Consider the following 22,875-nt stretch of genomic DNA (forward strand, 5'->3'; position numbering starts at 1 on the left):
CAAACCAAGCCACAGATGTCCTGCATGTCTGTAGCCTTCTAGGTTACTGAGCCGCTGTGTTTGAAATGCTGCTGTGAAAGCCCAGGTGCAGCAGGCTTTCTTAACTTCATTTCTGCTGTGACTGAACACATCACATGCAAATGAGACTCACTCTGTGGCAAGGGCTGATTCATTATTTTTAAAGTGCGTGTATAATAGCATCTGTTGTTCTGGCAGATTTATGCAGCTGTAATATACACAGTGCACCTAAATTCTTTGTTTCCTTGTCACTTTAAAACAAGATTTACTTTGCCAACGTAATTAAATCTTTTATCATACATTTTTCTATAAGAAGACCTTAATTCACTGGTATTGATCTGAAAAGCTTTTGTACTAGATGTTTCATTTTGGAAAGAAAGGACACATTAGGAAACACAGGTTGTTACACTGGGGAAAATTCCAAAGGGGAAGAGAAAACTAAAACTGATAACACAGAGCAAAAGTAAAATAGCTGTGGAGTTAAGACTCTTCTGGTGTCACAAATATACGTGGGCATATGGTTGTCATTCCTTCCTTCTGCCACAATGATGGAAAACACCAAACTATGTGGCTGAGGAGCTCCCACAGGAGAACCCAACAAGAGCCTCATCAGGAGGAGCTACCCATGAAATGGAAACCCCACCAAGAGGGCTCCAACATAAGCTAATGTCTTCCTATCTTAGTGTCAGGGAGAAAAAATAGAATGGGATTTTGGTTGCTGTTATTTCTAAACATTTGCATTTTAAGACATTCCAAATCCAGACCATGTGTTAACAAAAAAACCTCTCAAAAATACAAAAAAAAAAAACTATCCAATACACTGCGAGTGAAACCCAAGGCATTTCACAACTGCAAGCAGTTGCCTTAATGTTTTTAACCATAAGTTGCTTTTAAAATACATAAATTGACCTGTCTCTTTCAGGAGATTAGACGATTGGATACAAGAACTAGAGATTCTTACTGTAATTGTAAATACTGTTAGTTGCCCTGTAATATTCTGATGTGCAGGTGTTCTTGCTGATGTCAGAGCAATTCCCTGTAGCTGCCATGTATCTAAAAGATGCCACATGTTCACCTCATGTTGTTTTATAAGAAGCAATTCAGGTTTGTTACAGCATTTATGTTATTTTTAATATACACAAAAGTGTTAAATATACATAAATGTGAAATATGCATAAAAGTCAGTGCAAGCATAACTGGCAGTGGGATCACATGACAGAAATCCTGGTGGAGGAGCAGGGGTTGTTGGAGGTGAACCATACACACTCACCACCTTGCAGTGGGCATTACCCCACCCTCTGGCTGGGAAACCCAAATGTGGAGGTGCCCTGGGAAGCCACAAGCCAAGAAAACACAGTGGGTAGATTAGCAGAAACAAACTGGAGGTCGCAGGTGACTCATGGTAAAGGCAGATGATGTGCTAACTCAGATTTATATCAGACTTCCCCATCTTAATACACTTGCCTACCAAGTTTTTGTAGCAGCTGAGTTGACTGAAGGAAGCATCTTTGAACACAGCATCAAAAATAACAGCTCTCCGCTAATTCTCTGTCTTTTTCTCTCTCTCTCCCCCCCCCGGCTTCAGATAACGTTGAATTCTGCAAAAATCAAACTACCTAACTTGCCTCAAGGATCTTCCTCTTCTGCAGGGTCCAGGCAAAAAATCTACGAGCTCTGTGTGTGTCCCAATGGGAGGTTATTCCTGTCTCAGGCAGGCAGTAGCTCGACCTGCCAGATAAATACAAGCGTCTGCCTTTGAGAGACAATTTGCAGTGGGGCATCGCAGGCAGCACAAAAGCCAGTTCTGGTCTCACAGATCTCAGCTGCCAACTATTTTTACTAGAACACAGAAAGCCTATCAAAGACTTTTTTTGTGTGTGCGCGCGCGTGTGTGTGAATATATATATAAAAATATATATATAAAATATATATATATCCTCTGTGTAAAATGATGTTTCAGTACAAGGAATCCCAGGGTGACCCTGTTACATTTGTGTAGCATTTCTCTTCCCCACACCAAAATTTACTGGTACAATCTGCCGAATTGGATCTGATGGTCCCCTGGACCCTTCTGTATTAATGCAGTGTCATGATCACCCCTCGTTTTTGATCTCGTTCTCAGAGCAATGGGATTGCTGGCTGGTCAAGACCCTGGAACCCATGTAGACCCACCAACATGCAAAGGGAAGAGAAGCATCTCTGATTATTTTTGCACCATTAAATCAGTGGCATGGAAAAAAATAAACTAAAAAAACAAACAACAAAATAGCCAGATGTGCTGTACTGATCACCTACAGTGATCCAAGACACCTGAGGTTAAATTACACTCTTTAATTATCACCCAAAGCATGGCTTCCTATTGGGAAAGATGGATGCAGTTGGCCAGTAGGACAGTCTAGATCTTGCTGGAATAATGCATGTGATTTTCTGAAGAGGTTCAACACTTGCCTGTGCATGGTCAAGGATGCCTCAGCTTGCCATTCAGGTGTGATGCATCAGCTCAAACACTAACCTGAAGTCATCTCTGTGCTAACAACAGTGCTGTTGTATTTAGCCATTGGAAGAAAAAAAATTGTGAAAATTGGACTACATAGAAAAATCCTGAACCTCCTTAGTTAACAGTCCTGGATCATCCTACACGCACTCCATTAATTTAATTCTGAACAGATATGGCGTGAACGTGTGAAAATTTAAGATTTGGATATTGCCTAAATACCTATAGAAACAGAAAAAATTACCTATCCTACCTTTAGAAACTGAGAAAATCATACAAATTAGGTGTATAATGTAGATGATATGCCAGAATTTTTTCCATCTTTCTTTTCAGGATATACAGTCCAAGGCCACTTAGATTTGGTGGAGACTGCAAATATCAGAGATGTTGACAATGAAACAGACTTTTTTAAAGAACTTATAAAGATTTTGACAAAGCCAGATGACTGAAAATCAAGGGCTCTGGATGCTGGTTCCTCTAAAATCTGATCCCTCAATATTTTTTTTTTCATGTTTGCATTTTTAATTATTTTATAAGTCTAGGAGTCACAGGCAGCATAAAACATGAAATCTGATCTGGTAACATTCTTTCCACTGTTCAAATTTCAGAAAATAATAAGAGCCCAGATCACTGAATTCTGACCCATAATTACATCCACAAGCATGTAAAAATCTTTGAAGAACAAATATACTAATTATGGCAAGAGTTTCCAAGTTGCAGTAAATCTCACGAGGACAGCAAGGTTTCTAAGCCACTGAGATGCTTTTGAAATATTACCTCATGTGCAAATAAGACAGATCTGTGCCCATCCCTAGTGATATCTAACCAAAGCTGGTATTCTTCAAGTGATCTCCAACATAAAATGTAGCTAACAGAAATCTTTAGAACTAATTTAGCCCATTCCTTTTTTACAGCTTTTCACATAGTTTCTTGTGGTCTGGAGAGTACCAGGGTTTGATTTTTTATTTTTTTTTAAATTAACAATTCTGTCTTAATCCAAAACTGATTGGACTCAAAGAGAAGATTTCTATGGAGTTTAGATTAGATATGTTGCTGCCTAACAAAGCAGCACTCCTGTAAAATTTATTCCCAAAAGAGGATTGAATAATTTACTTTTATTTCAGTAATGCTTTTCCATGAATTAATGAATTCAAACTATTTTTTAATGAATGATTCCTGTAATTCTTTTGTCTTGAGTCAACATTTGAATGCAAAGGGTCACCCAGGATAACAATTGTATTGGGACACAGGACTATACCATCTCTGTTCAAAGAGGGGAATTGTGCCTATGCCTTAAGTCAATGCACTCAGCAAGGAGAAGCACATCATATTTATCTTGTTGTTAAAATTAGTTTATTTGGGGGGGGAGGGACAGGAGGGTGTCTTGGGAACTGGTTGTACAACTTAAAACAGATATTGATGAAATACATTAAGATTGTAGGGGCACCGAGAATGATACAGACTTTTTTTTTTACCATGTTAAATATAGCAGAATACTGTGTATGTTACCTCTGGGACCACGACTGACGTCCCATTCATAGTCCTACATTTACTGTAGAATTTTTTTCCCTGTTTCATTCATTACTGCTCACAAATCTCATAGCAAGCATGGCCCAATTCATAAACAAATCCTGTGTGAGCAGTTATGAAGACACTTGTTGCAGGAAGAGTTCCCTGTACAGAAAACGAGTGGCATTAACTTTCCCATCCCTGAGAGCATTCGTGGTGGTGAGGAAGGCAGGGCTGAGCACAGGGACTGACCCAGCAGGGATGCTGCATCCTGATTTCTGTGCTCCATTCTGGAGGCACTGCTGGCTCAATCCTCATCTCCATGCACCCTCTGGCTGCTCCGATGAGGATTTACATCCCAACAAATAAATTTTGAGTGGCTGGTTTTCTCAGCTGGGGCTCTTGGATGAGGTTATCACCTTCTCGTGTCAGAAAGGACATGAAACTGCTAAGGACACTCAGCCATCTATTGTGGTGTGAATTTCTGCTGGGGAGCTGTTAGGAAACGACCTTAACATCTGTGCCATCACTGCAGATGCTTCTCTGAGGTGAACAAAGGGTACCTTAATTATGTCTACTCAAAGGAATTCCAGTTTTTTCAATATATTTTTAAATCATTCCATCTTAAAAAACATGAAATTATATTTTGCATTGACAGATGAGGAGTTGTTGCTAGAAAGATTGAACCCTTGTAGAGACCTGTAGATCATCTGAACCCTCACTGAATGACTGAATCATTTGAGTTTTAAGACTGTGGTTTGCGTGATGCTGCCTGTGCTTGGGTTGGCCACATGATTAGTCTCTACTGTTCAGTGAGTGGCAAACTCAAATACAGGCTGGGCAGAGAATCGATCAAGAGCAGCCCCGAGGAGAAGGACTTGGGTTCTTGGTTGACAAGAAGCTCAACATAACCTGCAATGTGCACTCACAGCCCAGAAAGCCAACTGTGTCCTGGGCTGCATCAAGAGGAGTTAGGCCAGCAGGTCAAGGGAGGGGATTCTCAGCTCTTGCTTGACCCCAGCTGGAGTGCTGTGCCCAGCTCTGGGCCCCCAACATGAGAAGGACATGGACCTGCTGGAGCGAGCCCAGAGGAGGCTACAAAGATGCTCAGAGGGCTGAAGCACCTCTACTGTGGAGACAGGCTGAGAGACCTGAGGGTGTTCAGCCGGGAGAAGATGTTAGAGCTCTTTTCAGTGTCTAAAGGGGCCACAAGAGAGCAGGAGAGGGACTTTTTAAAGGGCAGGGAGTAATAGGACAAGGAGGCTTCAAACTGACAGAGGACATGTTTAGATTAAATATCAGGAAGGAATTCTTTATGGTGAGGGTGCTGAAGCCCTGGCACAGGTTGCCCAGAGAAGCTTTGGATGCCCCATTTCTGGAAGCGTGCAAGGCCAGGTTGGATGGGGTTTGGAGCAACCTGGTCTAGTGGAAGGTGTCCCTGCCCATGGCAGGGAGTTGGAACAAGATGATCTTTAAGGTCCCTTCCAATCCAAACCATTCTATGATTCTATGAAACCAGAGCAAACGGGACTGTCTGTGTCAGATCCCAAGGAAAAAAACGAGGTATTTTGTTTAAAAAGCAGCACTCAAACACACCCAGCTATCTCACACTCTACAATTTGTTGTTGGGGGCTGTTGTGGAGTGACTGGCTCACCTGTTGGACAAGGCAAATGCATGAGTCCCTTTTCCTCCTACCTTGCCCGGAAATCCCTCACAGTTGCTGTACCTGTGTGGGTTGATTTTTCCCTGAATCCATTTAAATCAGAGCTTCCCTGCTGGAATTTCATCCATATGCTCTACCTACCACTGATAAAATGCCAAAACCAAACAAGGGTTTGAGTGTTTCATTGTGAATGAGGCCTGCAGTTTAGTTCAACTGAGCATTTGCTATTTGGGAAAGGGGTTTATCTCAAAACTGGTTTAATTTTACCTCCCAATGCTAAGGGAAGGCTGGATGTGAATTCATTTCTGCTGAGATCGGTGGCCTGAGTCAATGACTTCATGGCCTGAACTGGGACAGGAGCTGGGTAGGTGACAACTGAGGGCACTGAGGGCAGTGGGAACACTGCCTGCCCTTGGGGCTGCTGTAGGTCCAAACCAAACCCTGCATTGCAGCTGTGAGCACTAAAACCCCATCGAAATGCTAATCAAGGGACTGTGACACTAATGTCAGTTTACCTTAGGCAAACATGCAGTATTCATAAATGCATTTATGTATTGTAGCTCTTAAATTCATAGGACTTCAGGACCTTGTCCAATTTGCTATAAATGTGACACTTTATGTAAAGGGTCAGAAGAATGACAGTGAGTACTCACCCGTGACTGGTACCTTATCCATATGTAGTGTATGACAATTCTGCTGTCATAGCTGAGTTAGGATGGTTCTTCTAAAGCAAAAAGACTTTGCCATTAGCAAAAGCAGAGGTCCTAATAATGACTATACATCTGTATCCATTCTCCGAGTTTCTTTGTGGGGTTTTTTTGGTTGTTGGTTTGTTTGGAGTTTTTATGCTTTTTGAAGTGTATTACCCAGTTGTCAGTGAAATGGGTAGCTAAAGAGTACAAAGAACTGTTAACAGTAAAGGAAGTCATAAAAAGGAGAAGCCAGTAACTACTAGAATATGTGTAAGGCCTCTCCTAAGTATTCATTTTTTAAAAACTACGTATGTGGAAGAGTGGTTTGTATTTGATTATCTCAGTCATGTGCTGTCAAACAACTGTATTTTAAGAGGGTTTCTTTTTCTCCTTTTTAAATTGCACAAACAAAAAGTTGAAGGCATAAGACTAAAAATACCGTCTGCAATATACAGTGATGGCCAATAAAAGACCCTCCCTAGAAATTGCTCCAAAGTTAGAGATTCCAGTGAAACTTGGGGAGATGTCAGGTTAGTTCACATCCTACTTAGTTTGCAAATGCAAATGCTTTTAATGAAAGTTAGCTTTTGTAGGCATAAGATGTTCACATATGCACACAAATACACACACACTCATATGCAATTGTTTACAACAAAAGCCAATTTTCTTTATATTTGTTGGCTTTAAGTTTCACATTGCAAAAGAGAGTAAACAAAGACCAAAGATTTCAAGAAATCCATCCCTCTCTGGTTGCCCTCACACCTGAAATGCATTAACTTTAATGGTGCTTTTTTTTGAACTGGGCAGGAGAAATACAGGTGTATCATAAAGCTACATTTGAGAGAGTAAAGTGGCAGGAAGTCTCTAACTTGGTTAATGGAGAGAAGAGGAAATAATGTGAAAAATCTTGAAATGTGTGCAGAGAACAAGGTTATCTGAAATCTGAAATGTGAAGAAATAGTCCAGAACCAAAAGACATAATCCTGGGCTGAAAGTATACATAAACTGAGTAAATGGTGCTGGCTGTTCACTTACCTCCACTTGAGCATTAGCAGATCAGGAGCTCCAGTGGCTGCTCAGTGAAGAAGAGTAACTGCTGTAATGATTTCATTTTAGAAGAACATACAGTAAAAACAAAACAAAACAAAACAAAAAAAAAAAACCAGAACAAAAAAAAAGTCAGAGGCTGTACTCTTTTTTATGGCTGACATTTTAAATTTTGAAATGTCATCATCCAGAATTCAACCCCAGCAAGCACAGGGTGTGTTCCTACCAAGCTTTGCCAAGCCCTGCTTTGGTGCTTTTCGAACGTGAAAATAGCAGCCTTTTTATTGCCCTTGCTGTTGAGGAGCATGATCCTGGCAAGAGTTCCATTTTAACCTTTTCTCCTCAGTTCTGAAATCGCTGTGTAATGTTTTGGTAGCTGATGTCCTGCTGTACCTGCACCTGGGTGCAGTAACCAGCAGTCCCCAAATCTGCATCGTGTCACATCTCGGTCCCACAGAACCCCAAAACCTGTGTGTAGCAGTGGCACTGTGGTGAAATTCAGGACTATTAGGTCCATTCTGTATGGCAGTTGCTGTTTTCATAGCTCATGTAGCCAAGTTTATGGCTGTGAGTGGAGCAAGGTTAAAAACACCGATGTGGTGCTGATGTTATTCAGCTGAGAGTGGAGTGAATTAAACAAAGGCAGGTAGGAGTGAAAGGGAAGAAATGGTGAGACATCATCCTAATCACAGTAATGCAGCCAACTTCTCTGTGTCTTTGCACTATTATACTTTAAATTAATAACATCCACTTTACTAAATACAGTAGCAATTATGCTTGATCATATGCACAGTTGGAATTGCTGTCACTGAAACCACTTACAGCTTGGGCTGTTCAGGGTTGCTGGAGTGTTTTTTCCGTCCACAATAACCACAGTGGCTTGGGGCTTGGATGGAAATTATTGTAAATAGCTTGTATTTAGAAAGCTTTTAAGTCTGCTGTGGTTGAGAAGCCCGTGGTTATGCACATACAGCCCTGAGGGTTTATCATTTCATCCTCTCCTGTCCTGCCACTTGAATTGTATTGTGCCCTTGTGAAAAGCAACACACTGTATAAAGAATACAGGAAAAGCTGCAGGATTTTTATCCAAAACGAGATGAAAATATAATCTTGGTGCACCACTGAGATTTCCCATCCAAGTCACTTTAAACTAGAGGTGCAAGTCCCTTAAAAATTAATTTGCTACAAGTGTAATTCCTGTGGGAAAGTTAGCACTGGTGTCACTCCCAGGAAACGTCTTACCTTACTGCAGCTGGAAGCCACGGGGTGGCTGGGATTTTCTGCCACCATTCAGTAGTGATGGGCTGCCTGTTCACAGGAAGCCAGATTTCTGTTGAGATAAATCATCTCCATGGATTGAGCTTTTGTTAGCTTTCAAGTGGTATCAAAAAATAGTAAGGATACGTCCACTGTGAAGTGACATGTAATTGTATGTTTGCCTCACATTTAGTTGGTTAAAACTTTCTGCCAGGAAGAGAAAATATCAGAAGGAGAAATTTTTGTGTGAAAATGTTACATTTACATTGTGCTACGAAATGCTTCCGATAACAACATGCAGCTTTAGTTAAACAGTCTTTTCTTCTGAGATTAAAAAGGACCCCTTGGAGTTTCTCATCGGGTCCTACCCAAATGGAAAGTCTTACCATTTCTAACATATTTGCCATTATAGGAACAAGCCCATTGCAAAGCACAGGCCATGTGCAACTTTGCATGTAACAGGAATTTTAAATTGCTTTGTTCTCACATTTTTCCCCCATTCAAAGGCTTAAATGCCAATAGGAGATAAAGCACTCCGAAACATGCTACTGCTATTTGCATTATCGCTTTCTAAAGCAATGTAGCTTCCTTGGTCTTTTAAAAATTTCCTCATAATGGAGTCCTTGAAATATCTTGAGGCAGGCTCATGCTGGAGAGCAAAAGAATAATTATTTGTGGGTGGTGCTATTTTTGTTGAAGCTTGGATTGTAGTTGAAAAAAATGTTGCTATCAGAGTTTCTCCCACGCTTACTTAGCTGCAAACACCACCACCCCCCAACACCATGGCTAGATCTCTCTAGGGTGGCTGCCTTAGGGCAGGGAGTTAGCTCCTACACTAAGCCACAGCCTGATAATTTTGTCTTCATCTAGGTCTTCCTCTGGGCTCGTGTGCTTCATATCAGTGCTGTCATGGATGTAACAGATAACAAAACACTTGGGCAGTTTTAGTGATTTTAGAGATGATACAAATGATGTGTGTCTGCAGTCTGAGGGGTATAAATAACACTGGTAGTCATTGGGTGCTGTTCTAACAAGCCTTTGGCCACCCTGAGAGCAGTAACTCCTGAAGGTGAAGCCGAGTAGCTCTTAAAGCCACCTCTGCTTTGTCCCATTAATACGTGTACAACATCCAAGGGGATGCCATGGGGATGGTTCCCAGTGCTCTGCCTTCACTCAGAAAGCCTGCAGGGTGTCAGAGCCTTCTGGATGGCTTTGCTCTTTTCACTTTTATCTCATCCCTTTGCCAGCTCCTCTGTGCTAGAAATGGCAGCAAGGCATGATGCCTGCCTTGGGGGACTGGTCTGGAGCAGTGTGACAGGGCCATTCACAGCATGGCAATTTGGCTCTGCAGCTGGTGTAAATCAGGATTTGGCTCCATTTAACTCCCTGGTAGCCTACACTGCCCAAGAGTTTGGACCTAAGGGTTTAGCACCTTTTGGGAGATCCCAAAGGCTGCTCTGTCTAACCTACAGCCTGGATGTTCCTGGTGGCAGCATGGGACACAGGTACCTTTGGGATTTCCTTATCACACAGGTGCTGATAAACAGCTGTGGCAAGTCTTGCCATCACTGCCAGCTCAAGATGCTGGCTGACAACGGAGGCATGGTCACCCAGCTTCCTTCCAGGCACCGGTACAAACCATGCAGGACTTCAGCTAGTGATTTGGTGGATCATGTGTGAAGCAGAAGGTCTCTCTGAGCAAGCACTGGGGGTCTGCTGGTCCTGCTGGCAATAGGAAAAGGTTGCAGTGGTTGCAGAGTGGCTTCCACAGGGTGGGAGCTGCTGGAGGAATTCACTTTCTTGTCCCTTTTTGTGGGTTGTCAGAGCAAGAACAGAAGTTAGGATGAACAAATCTTACCTTTGCTCAGCCAAGTAAGAATGTGCCAGAAACCTCATAAAGGGCAGATCTGAGCAATTATTGTCCCCTGTGCTTATTGGAGATGGGTTAAGTCGACAGCATTCACACCTGGATTCCTCCCTAGGTCAGAGCTTTTCCTGAGCTGTGACCCAGGTCTTGGTCTGGATCTTCACTGTGCAGTAGTTTGGGAGCAGGGAAGGGATTGACAAGCTGGATCTGATTCAGATCCATTTAGGTTTTGGTTTAGGGCTTTCTTTTTTTTGCCCACCCCTTATTTGAATTAGTTTCCTTGTGAGCAAATGCCAATAGAGTTGTCAATATTCACCAAAAAAATGCTCCATGTAGGTAGAACCAACAGAGGAACAACATTCAGTGTGAGTTGAACCAAACCCCTGTCCATCTACAGCAGTAGCATAAAAGGCATGACCCATAAGCTATAGCAGTTTTCATCTGTGATGGTAAAACACTTTGTCTGACCTCTACTCTGAAAACCACCAATGACCTTGATCATGTAAACAGGACAAAATGAATTTAAAGTCTTATCACAGTTCTCATTAAGAAATTTGGATTTGTTTGGCTTTTTTCTTTTTAATTTATGTATGTGTGTGGTTGTGTGGGAAAATATAAAGCTTTTTTGTATCAATAACATCAATCCTTGCACACTCTATGCAAAATTTTGTAAGCATTGCAATAATGCTATGAATTACACAAGGAACTATTTTAACTTTATTACACTTTCTGTATAAAAAAAAAGTTTGTATTTAAATGATTTCAACTGCAATCTTGTAAAATATATTAATAAAATAATGATTGTTAAGAAGGAAAGAGATGTTGAGGGTTTTTTGTTTGTTTGTTTTAATGTGGCAAACATGAGTTAGACCTCAAACTTTCATATGTCTGTAAGATATGGATAGGATCTGTTCTGTATATCCATAGGATTTACAGACTGGATCACAATAGCAATCCATTTCACAGGATCAAGTAACTGGATATTCATGCCAAAAATGGTGTAGAGGATGGAATGAGAATCTCACTGAATGGCTGTCTGAGGACAACCTGTCAACAACAAAACAAAAGATCTTACCTTTGGGGGAAGTTGAGTCTTGCTTAGTTTTGCAGAAATTGTCCTGGCATTAGAGACTCGCAGCCCAGACATTGCAGGCATTGAGGTCCTGCCTGAGCATCACAGACCTCTCAAAGAGCATTGCTTTCTGGTGGATCTGGTGCTGCTTGTGCTCCAAACCAGCAGGAACTCAAGGTTTTCCAGCCAGAAGGGACCAGAGTGCACCCATCTGGGAATGAGCTCCCACCTGTACACAGTGTAGGGAGCACAAGCTCAAGTCTACCTGCAAAAAAATAATAATTATATTAAATATAATTATTAAAAAAAAATCTAGCAGCCTGGGCAAATTCACAGAAAGCCTCTTGGAAACCTCTGGCTGCTTTAACAATCCATCAGTTTTATTTTAATTGGCCAACTAATCAGCTGCTCATGGGTGACTCTGCACATGCCAGACAATCACTTCTGAGGGTGTTTTGTGGGAGCTGGGTTTAAAATCTGAATTTGTTTGCCCTGGATTTTGTCAGTAAATGAGAGCATTGATTGAGGCTCATTATCTGAACAAACAGCAAGAATTCAATCCTGCTGAAAAGATGTGCGTGCCTTCCGAGTGCACGGAGAGAACAAGCCCAGGCCTTGCTGCTGGGACACGGCCAGAATCCAGGCTGTAGGAATACTTGTTTACCAGTTTGCAGGGGCTACTGTTTACCAGGCTCCAAATAAGTTCCCTCAGTACTGTTGGGTGGACATGCACAGTCTTTTTGTTGCTCACTGGGTTTTGGACTGTTTGCACTTTATAAAAAAGACATCTTTCAGCTGAACATCAGCTGCAGTTCTTGGCCTGAATTTGGAATTTCTAGTAAACTGACAATGAAATAATTCATGAATTAACCCCCATTAAGAAGCATGTTGGCAGGAACTTCCCAGCATCCACATGAGTTGCAGCTCTGTGTAGCTGCACGGGCAGCACCAGCACTGCCGTGGCAGCCACTGCCCAGGTCCTTCCCCAGCACAGGAAAACTCATCACCTACCTCTGAATGTGACGTGATTTAAGCAGTGAGTAGTTCTGTAACAGCCTGAACAGGAACATACTTGCAGTGCCCCCATGCTGGAAATGCTAAGTGTGGTACTCACTATTTTAAAAGCCTGGGAATATGTAGTTTAAAAATAAAAAAAAAAATTAAAAAAAAATTGTCTTTCAAAATCAACTCCTGGGAGAATTATCAAACTGTAATTTCTTTCCTTTCACTTTTTAAGAAGTAATTCCAAATTTTTTCTTGCTTTCCTTTCTACCCCGACAGGTAATGGTTTCTTTTTTTCATCCTAAATAGAAAATAGGAAAGATGAACCAAGCAAAAGAAGAATTACCAAGAAAAGAATCACTAAGATAAAATGAGTCCGTTTCATACTCTGTAAAATGAAAACAACTTCAACAGTTTAAAATTTTATGTGCAGCTGTGTTTTCATATTTTTCATCTGAGTCCAGTACGGACAAGTTGCTGCTGCTGAAGTTCAGTTGTTAAATCAGGGTGATTATTTTTATTTTTACGAACAGTGACCAGAAATCAGTGAGAAGTATCTGGTTTTAACAGATTTTCTCCAGTGCTATGACCTTGGTTCTTCTCTCCTTAAGCTGAACAGAAAAATCCTCCTCAATTTAGTGATGAAGATTCAGACCTAAATAGCTCCAGTGCCAAATGTATCCCAGAGGAAAATTATATGGCCTCATTTAATAGAGAAAAAGCAAGAAGTCAGGGCAGCAGCTAGAAGTTGGCTCTTTTCTGCAGTCATTTTAGGATAAAAAGCAGAATGTAAGTAGTCTTTAAATATTTGATTCACACTATCAGGCTATTGTAATATACATTACTGATATGATCTGCACTTATTAAAATTGGGGCTTGTGAATAGCCCTTCACATAACAGCTCTGCTTCAGGCCATCACACAGCCAGGCCTGTGTATCATCAGCTCTGGTATTTTCCCTTTCACACCTACATGGGCATTTTTTTTACCCTATTTCTAGGCTTTGCTTTCAGTCTCCTAAGCAGCACAGCAATGCAGGCAAAAAGCTGCCTCCTCGCTGAGGAATGCACATGACCATCTGCTTTGCTCCATTCAGTGGGTGCATGTAGGGAGCAGGAAGGCACAAAACACCTCTGATATGTCTGGAATAACCTCCTTTAGCTTGTTTTCTATTCCAACCACCATAGCACACAGCTTCAGGGCAGAGCTGTCAGCAGCCCAGGCTCCCCCTTGGAGCCCCCATTCCCACCTCTCCTTCCTCCACACTGCCTTGACTCAGCAGTGCTGGGTTAATGGTTGGACTCAGTTTCAGAGGTCTTTTCCAACCTTAATGATTCTGTGACAACCCTATTCCCATGCCACCCCCTGATTCAGACTGTGAAACATAACCCACAAGTACACAGGGGACAGTAAGACCACAGTGCTGCTCAGCAATTCAGCACCTTTTCAAACAAAAAATATATCCATATTACCTGGCCTAAACTCTACCTACAACTTGAATTGAGCAGCTGAGAGCTCTAAGCCAGCCAAAGGATGCTGAACACAACTGAGATGGGATTTTACTTGCTGAATATGGATCTTACATCTGCTTTGCCAGACTGGGGAGACAAGAAAACCAAAAAAGATAAGACAAAAAAAGAAACCCCAAAGCCCTTTTACATATTTTACATATTTATACAGCATTTAATGCTCTTTGGGGAACAAATCAAAGAAGTCCCAGAGCTAAAATAAGCAGTGTTAAAGCTGACCCTGGTTCCAGAGAGGACCATGTTTACTGTAATACCCACCCAAAAAACATAACCTTTGAAACTTTGCCTTTGAAAACCAGGGTGATGGAAAACTTCTCATTGCTTTCCAGTATCACCCAGCTTAGGAATAATAAGTGATTGACTGGGAAGTGTGAGAGTGTGTGAATGTGTGTGTGTGTGTGTGTGTGTGTGTGTATCCTCCTATGGGAGGAGATGCATTTCTAAATAATGTATTGATTTTGTGTCAGTTGTAACAACTCCCAAAAGCATTTGGGTATTACAATATTACAATCTCAAAAGACTTTTTGCAACACAGTAATCCTGAACAATAATAACTAAATTTGAAAATAACTGTTATCTGCTAGAAAGACATTAAAACATCTATAGTGGAACCATCAGGCTGTAAATGCTGTGGAAGGTCTGCACACATACACATGATTAACACAGAAAAAAGAAAGGAGAAAAGCACTTCCAAGAAAACCCACAACCTACCACCTACACGATGAACTTTTAAGCACAGAGTGCAACGTCCAATGAATTATTTATGAATTAATTTCCAGTGAACAGTTTAGCAGTCAAAGGAAACACAAACAGGCAGCACAGCCCTGCCTGGGGTGATGGCAGGGGACACGGGAGTGCTGTTCCTGTGGCAAGAAGACATTTAGCAGTGTGCATGATGAGTTGCACACTAATAAAGTTTAAGACAAGAATTCAATTCCTTGCAAACGCCAAACTGGTGCACTAATATCCCAGCACAGCCTGTGACCTCACTTGCACACTGCAGTGGCACATGCCATCGCTCAGGCAGTGCTGGGTCACAGGCAATTTGTCCCTACCACACTGGTTTTCTGCTAACCTAAAATACATGTACAGTCAGCTGCTGTTTAAGGTTAATGATGGAACAACGAAATCAGGAGATATAAAGGCCACATCCTGCTTTTAAATTATTTTTTTATAGGCAGGCTGTAAAACGGGCTGTCCCTGCCTAATGCTGGAATGGGCTCTGCACTGAGGGCTCCACACCAGCAGTGGCCTTTAGAGTGGCATTAAGTTAATGCCTTTGTGGGTCTTTTTTCTTCTATGCTGAGATCCCTCATTTGTCTGTGGCTGCAGCCAAGGCACAGTCCTGCTGCTGGGCACTGTGCTGTGTGCCAGGCTCTCAGGCTAACACACTGCTGTGCATCTTCTCTCTGTAACACAAATGTGGATCATTGACATAAACAAACATGGGTGGATTCCTGAATTGCATTCAGTAGCTCCTGGGACAGGGGAGGTGTTGGAGCTAATAGGAGAACAGAATTAGGAGAGGCTTGGGAGAACCCAAAAGCAGAGTAGACAGGTTGGCCTGGACTGGGCTGTTCTGAGCCTGCTGCAGCTCCTGTGGCATTGCCAGGCACAAGCTGTGCTGGGTCACAGTTACTTGTGCAAATAGAGCAGCAGGCAATTCTCAGCACAGCTTCTGGCTGCTGCAGTTTGAAGAGCTTAAAATGCTTTTTTCTTTTTCATTAATTTCCAAAGCAACACCAGAGTCCTGCCTGGTTCCAGGAGAGGGCATGAGATTGCTGCTCCCCTTAAAACATGTTCTCCTGAGCATGGTTTAGCTCACTTCCCACACTGACTTTGGTAATGGTCACTTTTCTAAGTTATACGAATCCCAGCTGCCCTTAACCCTGGCTGTGCCCCTGTCCAGAAGCACAGTGTGGCAGTGCACAGTCCTGCCAGCCAGGTGGGGAATGGGGTTTTTTTGGCAGTGCCATGACAGAAACCCTGTGTCCAGGCAGCCAGTTTTTCTGTGGGAAGAGCAGCATCACATTCCCTGGTAAGTCTGACTCACACTTGTGCAGGCTCTGCACGATGAGGTGAAGCCATGATATCTCAAGTGAGAAGCTGCCCTTTGTCCTGTCTTCCACCAGCAAGACTGAAGACAAAAGCAAAAAGATGCTGTGATAGTTTAAAGAAGTTGACATCATCTGAGCTTAGGAACCATGTGAAACATTTAAGACACCTTCACAGTTCAGACTCTGCTCAGACTTTACCTGTTGGGAGGATGGTCAATGTTTCCCTCACAAAGTGAGCAGACCAGGCAGAGTAGCGAAGAACAGCAGAGTCATGAAATTATTTTACTGGATTTTGCCTTTTTCTTTCCTCTATTGACTTCTGGACCCAAATCCTTTTCCACATCCATTAAATCAAGCACTGAGTGGGACAAGCCTGATAAGCACAATGTGCCAAGGAGAAACATGGTTTTTTGCATTTTGCAGAACAAGGACACTGCACATAGAACTTGTATCACAAAGAGGTAGGAGCATGGTGACCCAGATGGAAGCTCGTGGGGCTCACAGGTCCCAGAGGTGAGAGGTAGGTAGACACAGGTACCAGCTTCTTGCAGTGACTGATGGATCTTAATTGTCACTTTTTCCCCTCTCACACAAGAAGACATTTGTAGCACCTAACAAGTGTCTGTCTGGGGTTTGGGGATGTCATTTATTACTGATGTAAGAGCTGCCTCTGTTAGCCATGACATTTTAAGACATACTCACTGCCATGCCTCTTCCTTTCTTCAAGATGATGATGGAAGAGAGCAAAAATGACAGCAGAAATATTGAAAGCTCTCCAACTCTAGAGAAAGTTCAAGAAATTCCTACTGAAATCAGTAGGTGTTCTGTCAACATATAGATTTTCACTCACATTTTTAAGAGATGGAACAGCCACCTTAAAATGAAAGGGCCAGAGTTTGGCATGATATGAATGACAGTTCAGATCCAAAGTCATCCAAACTAGGCCAATTTGGTTCAGGAGAATTGATGTGGGCTAATCCCTTCTTGAGAAATACAAGGCTAAAACAGCCACCAGGGCGAGAGGAAGGCTAAAAATAAATAAATTAATTATTAATAGCAATAAGTATCATCACCATCTGAGAGCTACTGCCCTCAGAATAGTATTTTCATTCCTGCTTTGTATGAGAACTGCCAAAAGGACTTTAAGATAAGCCTTAGAAGGTGCAAGAATGGAGGTGTCAGGCAATTCAGGGTAAACAATCCAATAAATTACAGTGAGTTATTTGCAATTAAAAAACATTTATAAGCTGATAAATTTCATTAACATTGCATGGCCTATATAAAGTGACCTCTAATTGCATATTAAAGAAGGACCTGTCTATGTTTTCATCTCACCACATAAAAAATAATTAGGCGAGGAGCACATTGCCCAGACCAGCTGAACAGGCAGCAGGCTGAGAGCTGTCATGCACATCTTCCAGCCCTTTGGGCTGCAGCAGAAAACTGGATGCAACAGGAAAAAAATGCAGCAGGTTTGGGGACCACTGGGAAACTGAGTTACTCCATCAGATGCAGAGCTGATCTGATGCTGCAATGGCTTTGGTGTCATGTGCACCAGAAGTCACTGCCAAGCTGTTATAAAGTTACATGGACTCCATCAAATAGCTTTATCTGACCTGACCATAATTACTCACTTAATTTATGAGAGCAGTCAGGACTTCAGGGTATTGTTGTTTTAGTGTTGACATCTACACCTGAACAAAAACATTCAACACCATGATGACAATACCTAGGCTGCAAATCCAGAAACATTCTGGCAAATCTAGAAGCAATTGTTCTTTGGTCAAATCTAGAAAAGAATACAGTCCTTGGAGGATATCACGATGGAGTGACGCTGGAACTGTCCTGGCTTATTTGGGTTTGCTCTATGCAGAGATTAAGTCACATGTAATGATCTTGTAAAATGCTCAGGTGGTTGCAGTTAGATAAATGGCCAATTCTAAATGATCCTTGCTGAACTACGAAGTCTAGCAGGCAGTGATTTCTCACCTTGGAATTTTCTACACGACTCAAGATTTCTCACTCTTCGAATTAATCATATCCATGAGAAATTAAACACGGTGCATTGGTCTAGTGGCAATTTCTGTGGCTTCCCTCAACCCCAGAAGCCAAGTGGAGTCTCCTGGGGTAGTTTGCTTACAGTGGAAAAGACTTAAAAGCTGATGGTTTTCACTACTAAAAAAAAACAAAAAAAACAAAAACAAAAACAAACAAACAAACAAAAAAAACCAAACAAACAAACAAAAAAAAACCAACGCACAAAAAAAACCCCAAAAAACACCACACACACACATCAAAATTGGATGAAGTTTAACACAATCCCTTGCTTACACAAAGTGCACAGAAACTCAGAAACATAGCACGGGAAAGACAGTCATCCTCACCCAAACACCAGCAGACAAACCTCTTGCTCAGCACAAGTCAGGCTGTGATTCAGGCACATGCACCCTCTTGGCATGGCCTTGCCCAGGCAGCAGCACCCCTGGGCTGGTGCTCACAGACCCCCCTGCCCTGCCCTGTTCCTTCCCGTGAGTAATGAAAACTCAGAGCCAGGGTGGGGAACTACAGGACTTTAATATAACAACAGGTCAACTAACAGGCACTAGAAGCTTGTTGTGACAAGAAAAAGACCTGTCTGCATTAGGCTGCTAACAACTAGCTTTAACTTGCATTTTCCAGGGAACACCATTTCAGTCTGAGCCTCTTAGGAAGCTGACGACTTCAGCAAAAATCCCTTCAAACGGGAGAGCTTAAGCAAAAAGATGGCTGAAAGAATAGCGATGAAATCTTATTTCCTGGTCCAGAAATGCCAAGGATAGGACTGATTTCAGCAGGAACATCCACGTACCTGAGGAGAGGCAGATGCTTCTGCAGCAGCCACTGGCAGGCTGCCAGGCGGCTCCCTCTCTGGGGGCACAGCCGTGCCAGCAGGATGGGTTTTCTGTTCACCAGCAGGAGATAGATTTGGGGGTGGATTTTAAACATGCTGCACAGAGAGGAATTCCTGGAGGAATTAAAGCTTTTCCTTTTCTGGCCCTGGAGTTGCTGTTCAGGACTTCATCCAGTTTTCAGATAGAAGGTTGTTCTGCCTTGAGTGAGAGTTTAAAAGTGTCAGAAGAAAAAGAAGGTCCCTTCAGGCATGCCAGTTATTTTAAAGACAAGGTATGCTGGACGAGTCAGGATTGCATGTGGCAGTCAGAGATGAGATTGGAAAAGCCCTTTCTTCCACTTAGATTCAAGACCATACTAAGGCACTTCAGTTATTGGTTGGGAAAAGGCTGCACAAATCATAGAGGAGGTGTTGGTAATTCACTCACTGGAGCACAAGCTCTGCCAATGGCATCATTTGGATGTTTAAAGCCCTTGGCTCTAATTGTAGCATGGCCATGCTTGAATAAATAGTGCTAGGATTACAGTTATTGTGGAAAATGGGATGGATTATGTCCCAGTTTGCCTGAGAGGGGAAGCTAGTTCTAGCTCTGCTGGACAGGGGAGCTGGCAGAGCAAGCCTCTAACATCCTGACATCTCTCTGCAATGATTTCCCTCAAGATGAGAGGGCTGATTAGGTGCGAAGGGAGAGGCTAAAGCAGACTGAAGCAACCCTTATGCACATGCTCTATTTAAAGCCAGCTTTACAGAACCTAAACTGATGGACTTGCAGGAAGTTCTGTGGGGGAAGGGGAGGGGGTTGGAAAGCCAAGGACATCTGTGTCCTCCACTGAAGGGAGCAAGTCTCCAGGGGACCAGGAATACTTCCCACTCATGCAAAAAAATACCAGGATGGTAGTCTGACTACAGCAAGACTGTGCTACGAAGAGAATTTTCACACAACTTCTCTCTCACCTTGTGGTATTCATCATCCGTGCACTCAGTGAACCCCAGGTACTTGGCTCAATCCTGTAACAGGAAAAGCCACAGGCAGTGCTTGGAGACCTGGCCTTCCAGGAATTTATCTTTGTAGATAAGCCAGTTTTGAGCCTTTGGAAGAAACACTCTGACTGCTGCTAATTATTGATCTCTGAAGCCCAGGACATCTGCTGCTGCATGGTAGATGTGAAGACAGTGTCAAAATGGGACAACAGGGTTAGAAGACAAGCAAATATCATCACTGTGATGAGAATTGGTATTTTGCCTGGCTAGTCCATCTTCTTTCATGCACAGAAAGATAAATTGTATGGGATGGCTCCCAGAAAGGACAATTCCTTCCCTTCCTCATTAATACTGAGTCAAGAGTTGAACACAGCAGACAAAACACATATAGAACTAATGCTGTGTTGGAACAACATCAAGGCTCAATCCATCTCTAGCTCTCATTTCCTTTCCCTTTCTGCCCAGATGGAGGATTCCCTGTGCTCTTGTGTTGAGGAGAAGTGAGGAGGCAGAATCAACCAGTTCTGTCCCTGCGATAACAACTCTCAAGAAATGAGAGAGCTGGAGGCCTCCATCATTCAGACTTGGCTCATTCCAAAGGAAGGAAAATAACTTCACAATGGAGCAGCAGTAGGACAAACCAGCTATTTTTAGTATGGTTCTTAAGGAGAATTGAACACAAGTGTGAATTTAGCTCCTGTGTCCAAGAAACTTGTTACTTTCCCCAGAAGAAAGACAGTCTGGGGAGATGAGTCCGAAATCATTGGTGCAGAAGATGCTCCATCCAACATTGCTTTGTTCTGCCTTTCTTTATCAAATGTTACTGTACTACTTCTGGTTTCTCCCTGGAGCACCTCCTGACGTGGAAGCCTGACACTGAGTAACAAACACAGTTGTGCCTTGCCCTGGGTAATGAGATGCCAGGCACAGGGAACACCTGACAGGCAATGTTCTCAAGGTCTCTGTTAATTACCAATGTTTACTTAGCAAATAGCTGTTAAAATGTCTCAGTGCACCAACTTTTCTGGAACCACATTTTATTTCCTAGATCTCCAGCTGGCACAAGACTGACAGATGTATTCCTCTGATCATTTTCCCTCCAACTGGCAGAAGTTTGCAAATGTCGATTTGACATTCCCTGCAGTAGATTCTGCAGCCATCAGGTCAGACACCTCTGAGATGCAAGCAGTTGCTCTCCAAAATGATAAAGGCAAGCAAGTAACATGAATTCAATGTGGAACCAGCATTTTTCCACCCCCTGGCTAGACATGAAACCACTGTGAAGAGCAGCAGAGAGAGATGACATCTGGTTGTACAGATACTAATCCTGAGGCTCATCTGAGTGAGTTCACTTTGCTCTAGCCCAAGAATTTAGAAAGATCTGAGTTATCTCCAAGGCAGAATTAACATCTGACATATAGTTAGGTAGGACAAAAGACCTGAACTTCTCCATTCGGGGCTCTGAAACTGCCTGTCTGTGCCAATACCTCGCACTCGTCTGTCAGAGCAGCCACTGGCTGGCACAGACCTAGAGGAGCTTCCTTGTAGGGGGAAATATATTCAGCAAAGTGCCATTACTTCTGGTTTCTCACTGCAAAGTGGAACTCAGGCCAAACTTGCAAATTTTCGGTCTTTGGATAAAATTAGGCAGAGCAAACTATTTGAGGGAGTTTGACTTTGAGATAAATGCATGAGGCGAGGGTCCAGGAAACCTTGTGCTTAGAACAATTCCATATAAGCCATTTAGTATGTCTGTTCTGGGATTAATAAAATTCTTGGGAGATTCTTCTCTTACACTTAGTGAAATAATTAGCGCAAAGAAGCTTCAGATAGCCTGAATAATGAACACTTTCCTAGTTCTAGTCCAGTATCTGTCATATTAGGAGAAATGCACATTTTCAGCCCTTTGGCAGGGGTCAACACAGAACCCTTCCATTTGCATCGTATCTGAGCACTACATAATGCAGAAGTTGTTTATCTAAAAGTCTTAGACAAAATGTGAGAAAAGCAGAAATTGAGGAAGAGAAGAAATTGAAAAGAGCCCACATGGTATCACTAGAAGATACCTGTAGCAGTTATCTTCTGCTGAATTCTTGCAGCTTGTATTGAGTTTTGAGACACTTATGAAGTGACAATCTGCTTCCCACCATGTCTTTCTTCGGGCTTTTATACTATAGTCTCACTGAAACTTATAAAAGAAACCTATATTTACCTAGAACAATTATAAAAGGAATGATTCCTGATACCATGGAAGCTGACCTCGTCAGATCATATAATTTTCGTTGTCAGCTACAACCTATCGAGCAGTGACTTTAACTTCTGTACACTGCTAAAAAGAAAAAGATGATCCCTCTTATAAAGGTGAACTTTGATTTCTAAAAGCTCATGCAGGTTGCTTTATTGTACAGGTCAATGCTTCCGTTTTCTGGATGAACATCAGTATCTCTGCACCTAACGAAGCTTTTGATCTCCTGTGCAGCTCTATGAAACCAAAGCACTTCATTATTCCCTCGGGAGGTTCCTAAACAAATGCAGCTGAAGATCATCACAATTCAATACACTGTTGCATTTCAGTGCAAATGGCGTTTTAATGGCTGAACAGCTTAAAAGCAGTTGTAAGCAAATGCTCTCACAAGCATCAGTTTTGTAGGCTCTGTTCTGTGGAGTAACCCCTTAGTGAAAGCTGCAAACCTTTGTCAGCCGGTGTACGTGGTGCTGAGTAAGTAATAGATGGAAGATCCCAGTTCTGAGAGTAGGAGTGAAGGGAGGAGGGTGAGAAGTTGTTGTCCTAGATGGC

The 22,875-nt window shown here is 42.3% G+C and overlaps 1 protein-coding gene across 6 annotated transcripts in view; it reads left to right on the plus strand.

Moving 5' to 3' along the window:
- Positions 1-11,364, plus strand: part of SGCD (sarcoglycan delta) — a 327,884-nt gene extending 316,520 nt beyond the window's left edge. For 5 of the 6 annotated variants that reach the window (XM_017828149.1, XM_017828150.1, XM_017828151.1 and 2 more), the window contains one exon: positions 1,604-1,777. In XM_017828149.1, coding sequence (XP_017683638.1) covers positions 1,604-1,777 — 174 coding nt within the window. Of the gene's footprint in view, positions 1-1,603 lie in introns of all 6 variants that reach the window. The other variant, XM_017828147.1, reaches the window with a different exon arrangement.
- The last annotated feature ends 11,511 nt before the right edge of the window (positions 11,365-22,875 follow it).

This window comes from Lepidothrix coronata, unplaced genomic scaffold (assembly GCF_001604755.1).
Source record: "Lepidothrix coronata isolate B3197 unplaced genomic scaffold, Lepidothrix_coronata-1.0 Scaffold146, whole genome shotgun sequence".
In the NCBI taxonomy this organism is placed as follows: domain Eukaryota; kingdom Metazoa; phylum Chordata; class Aves; order Passeriformes; family Pipridae; genus Lepidothrix; species Lepidothrix coronata.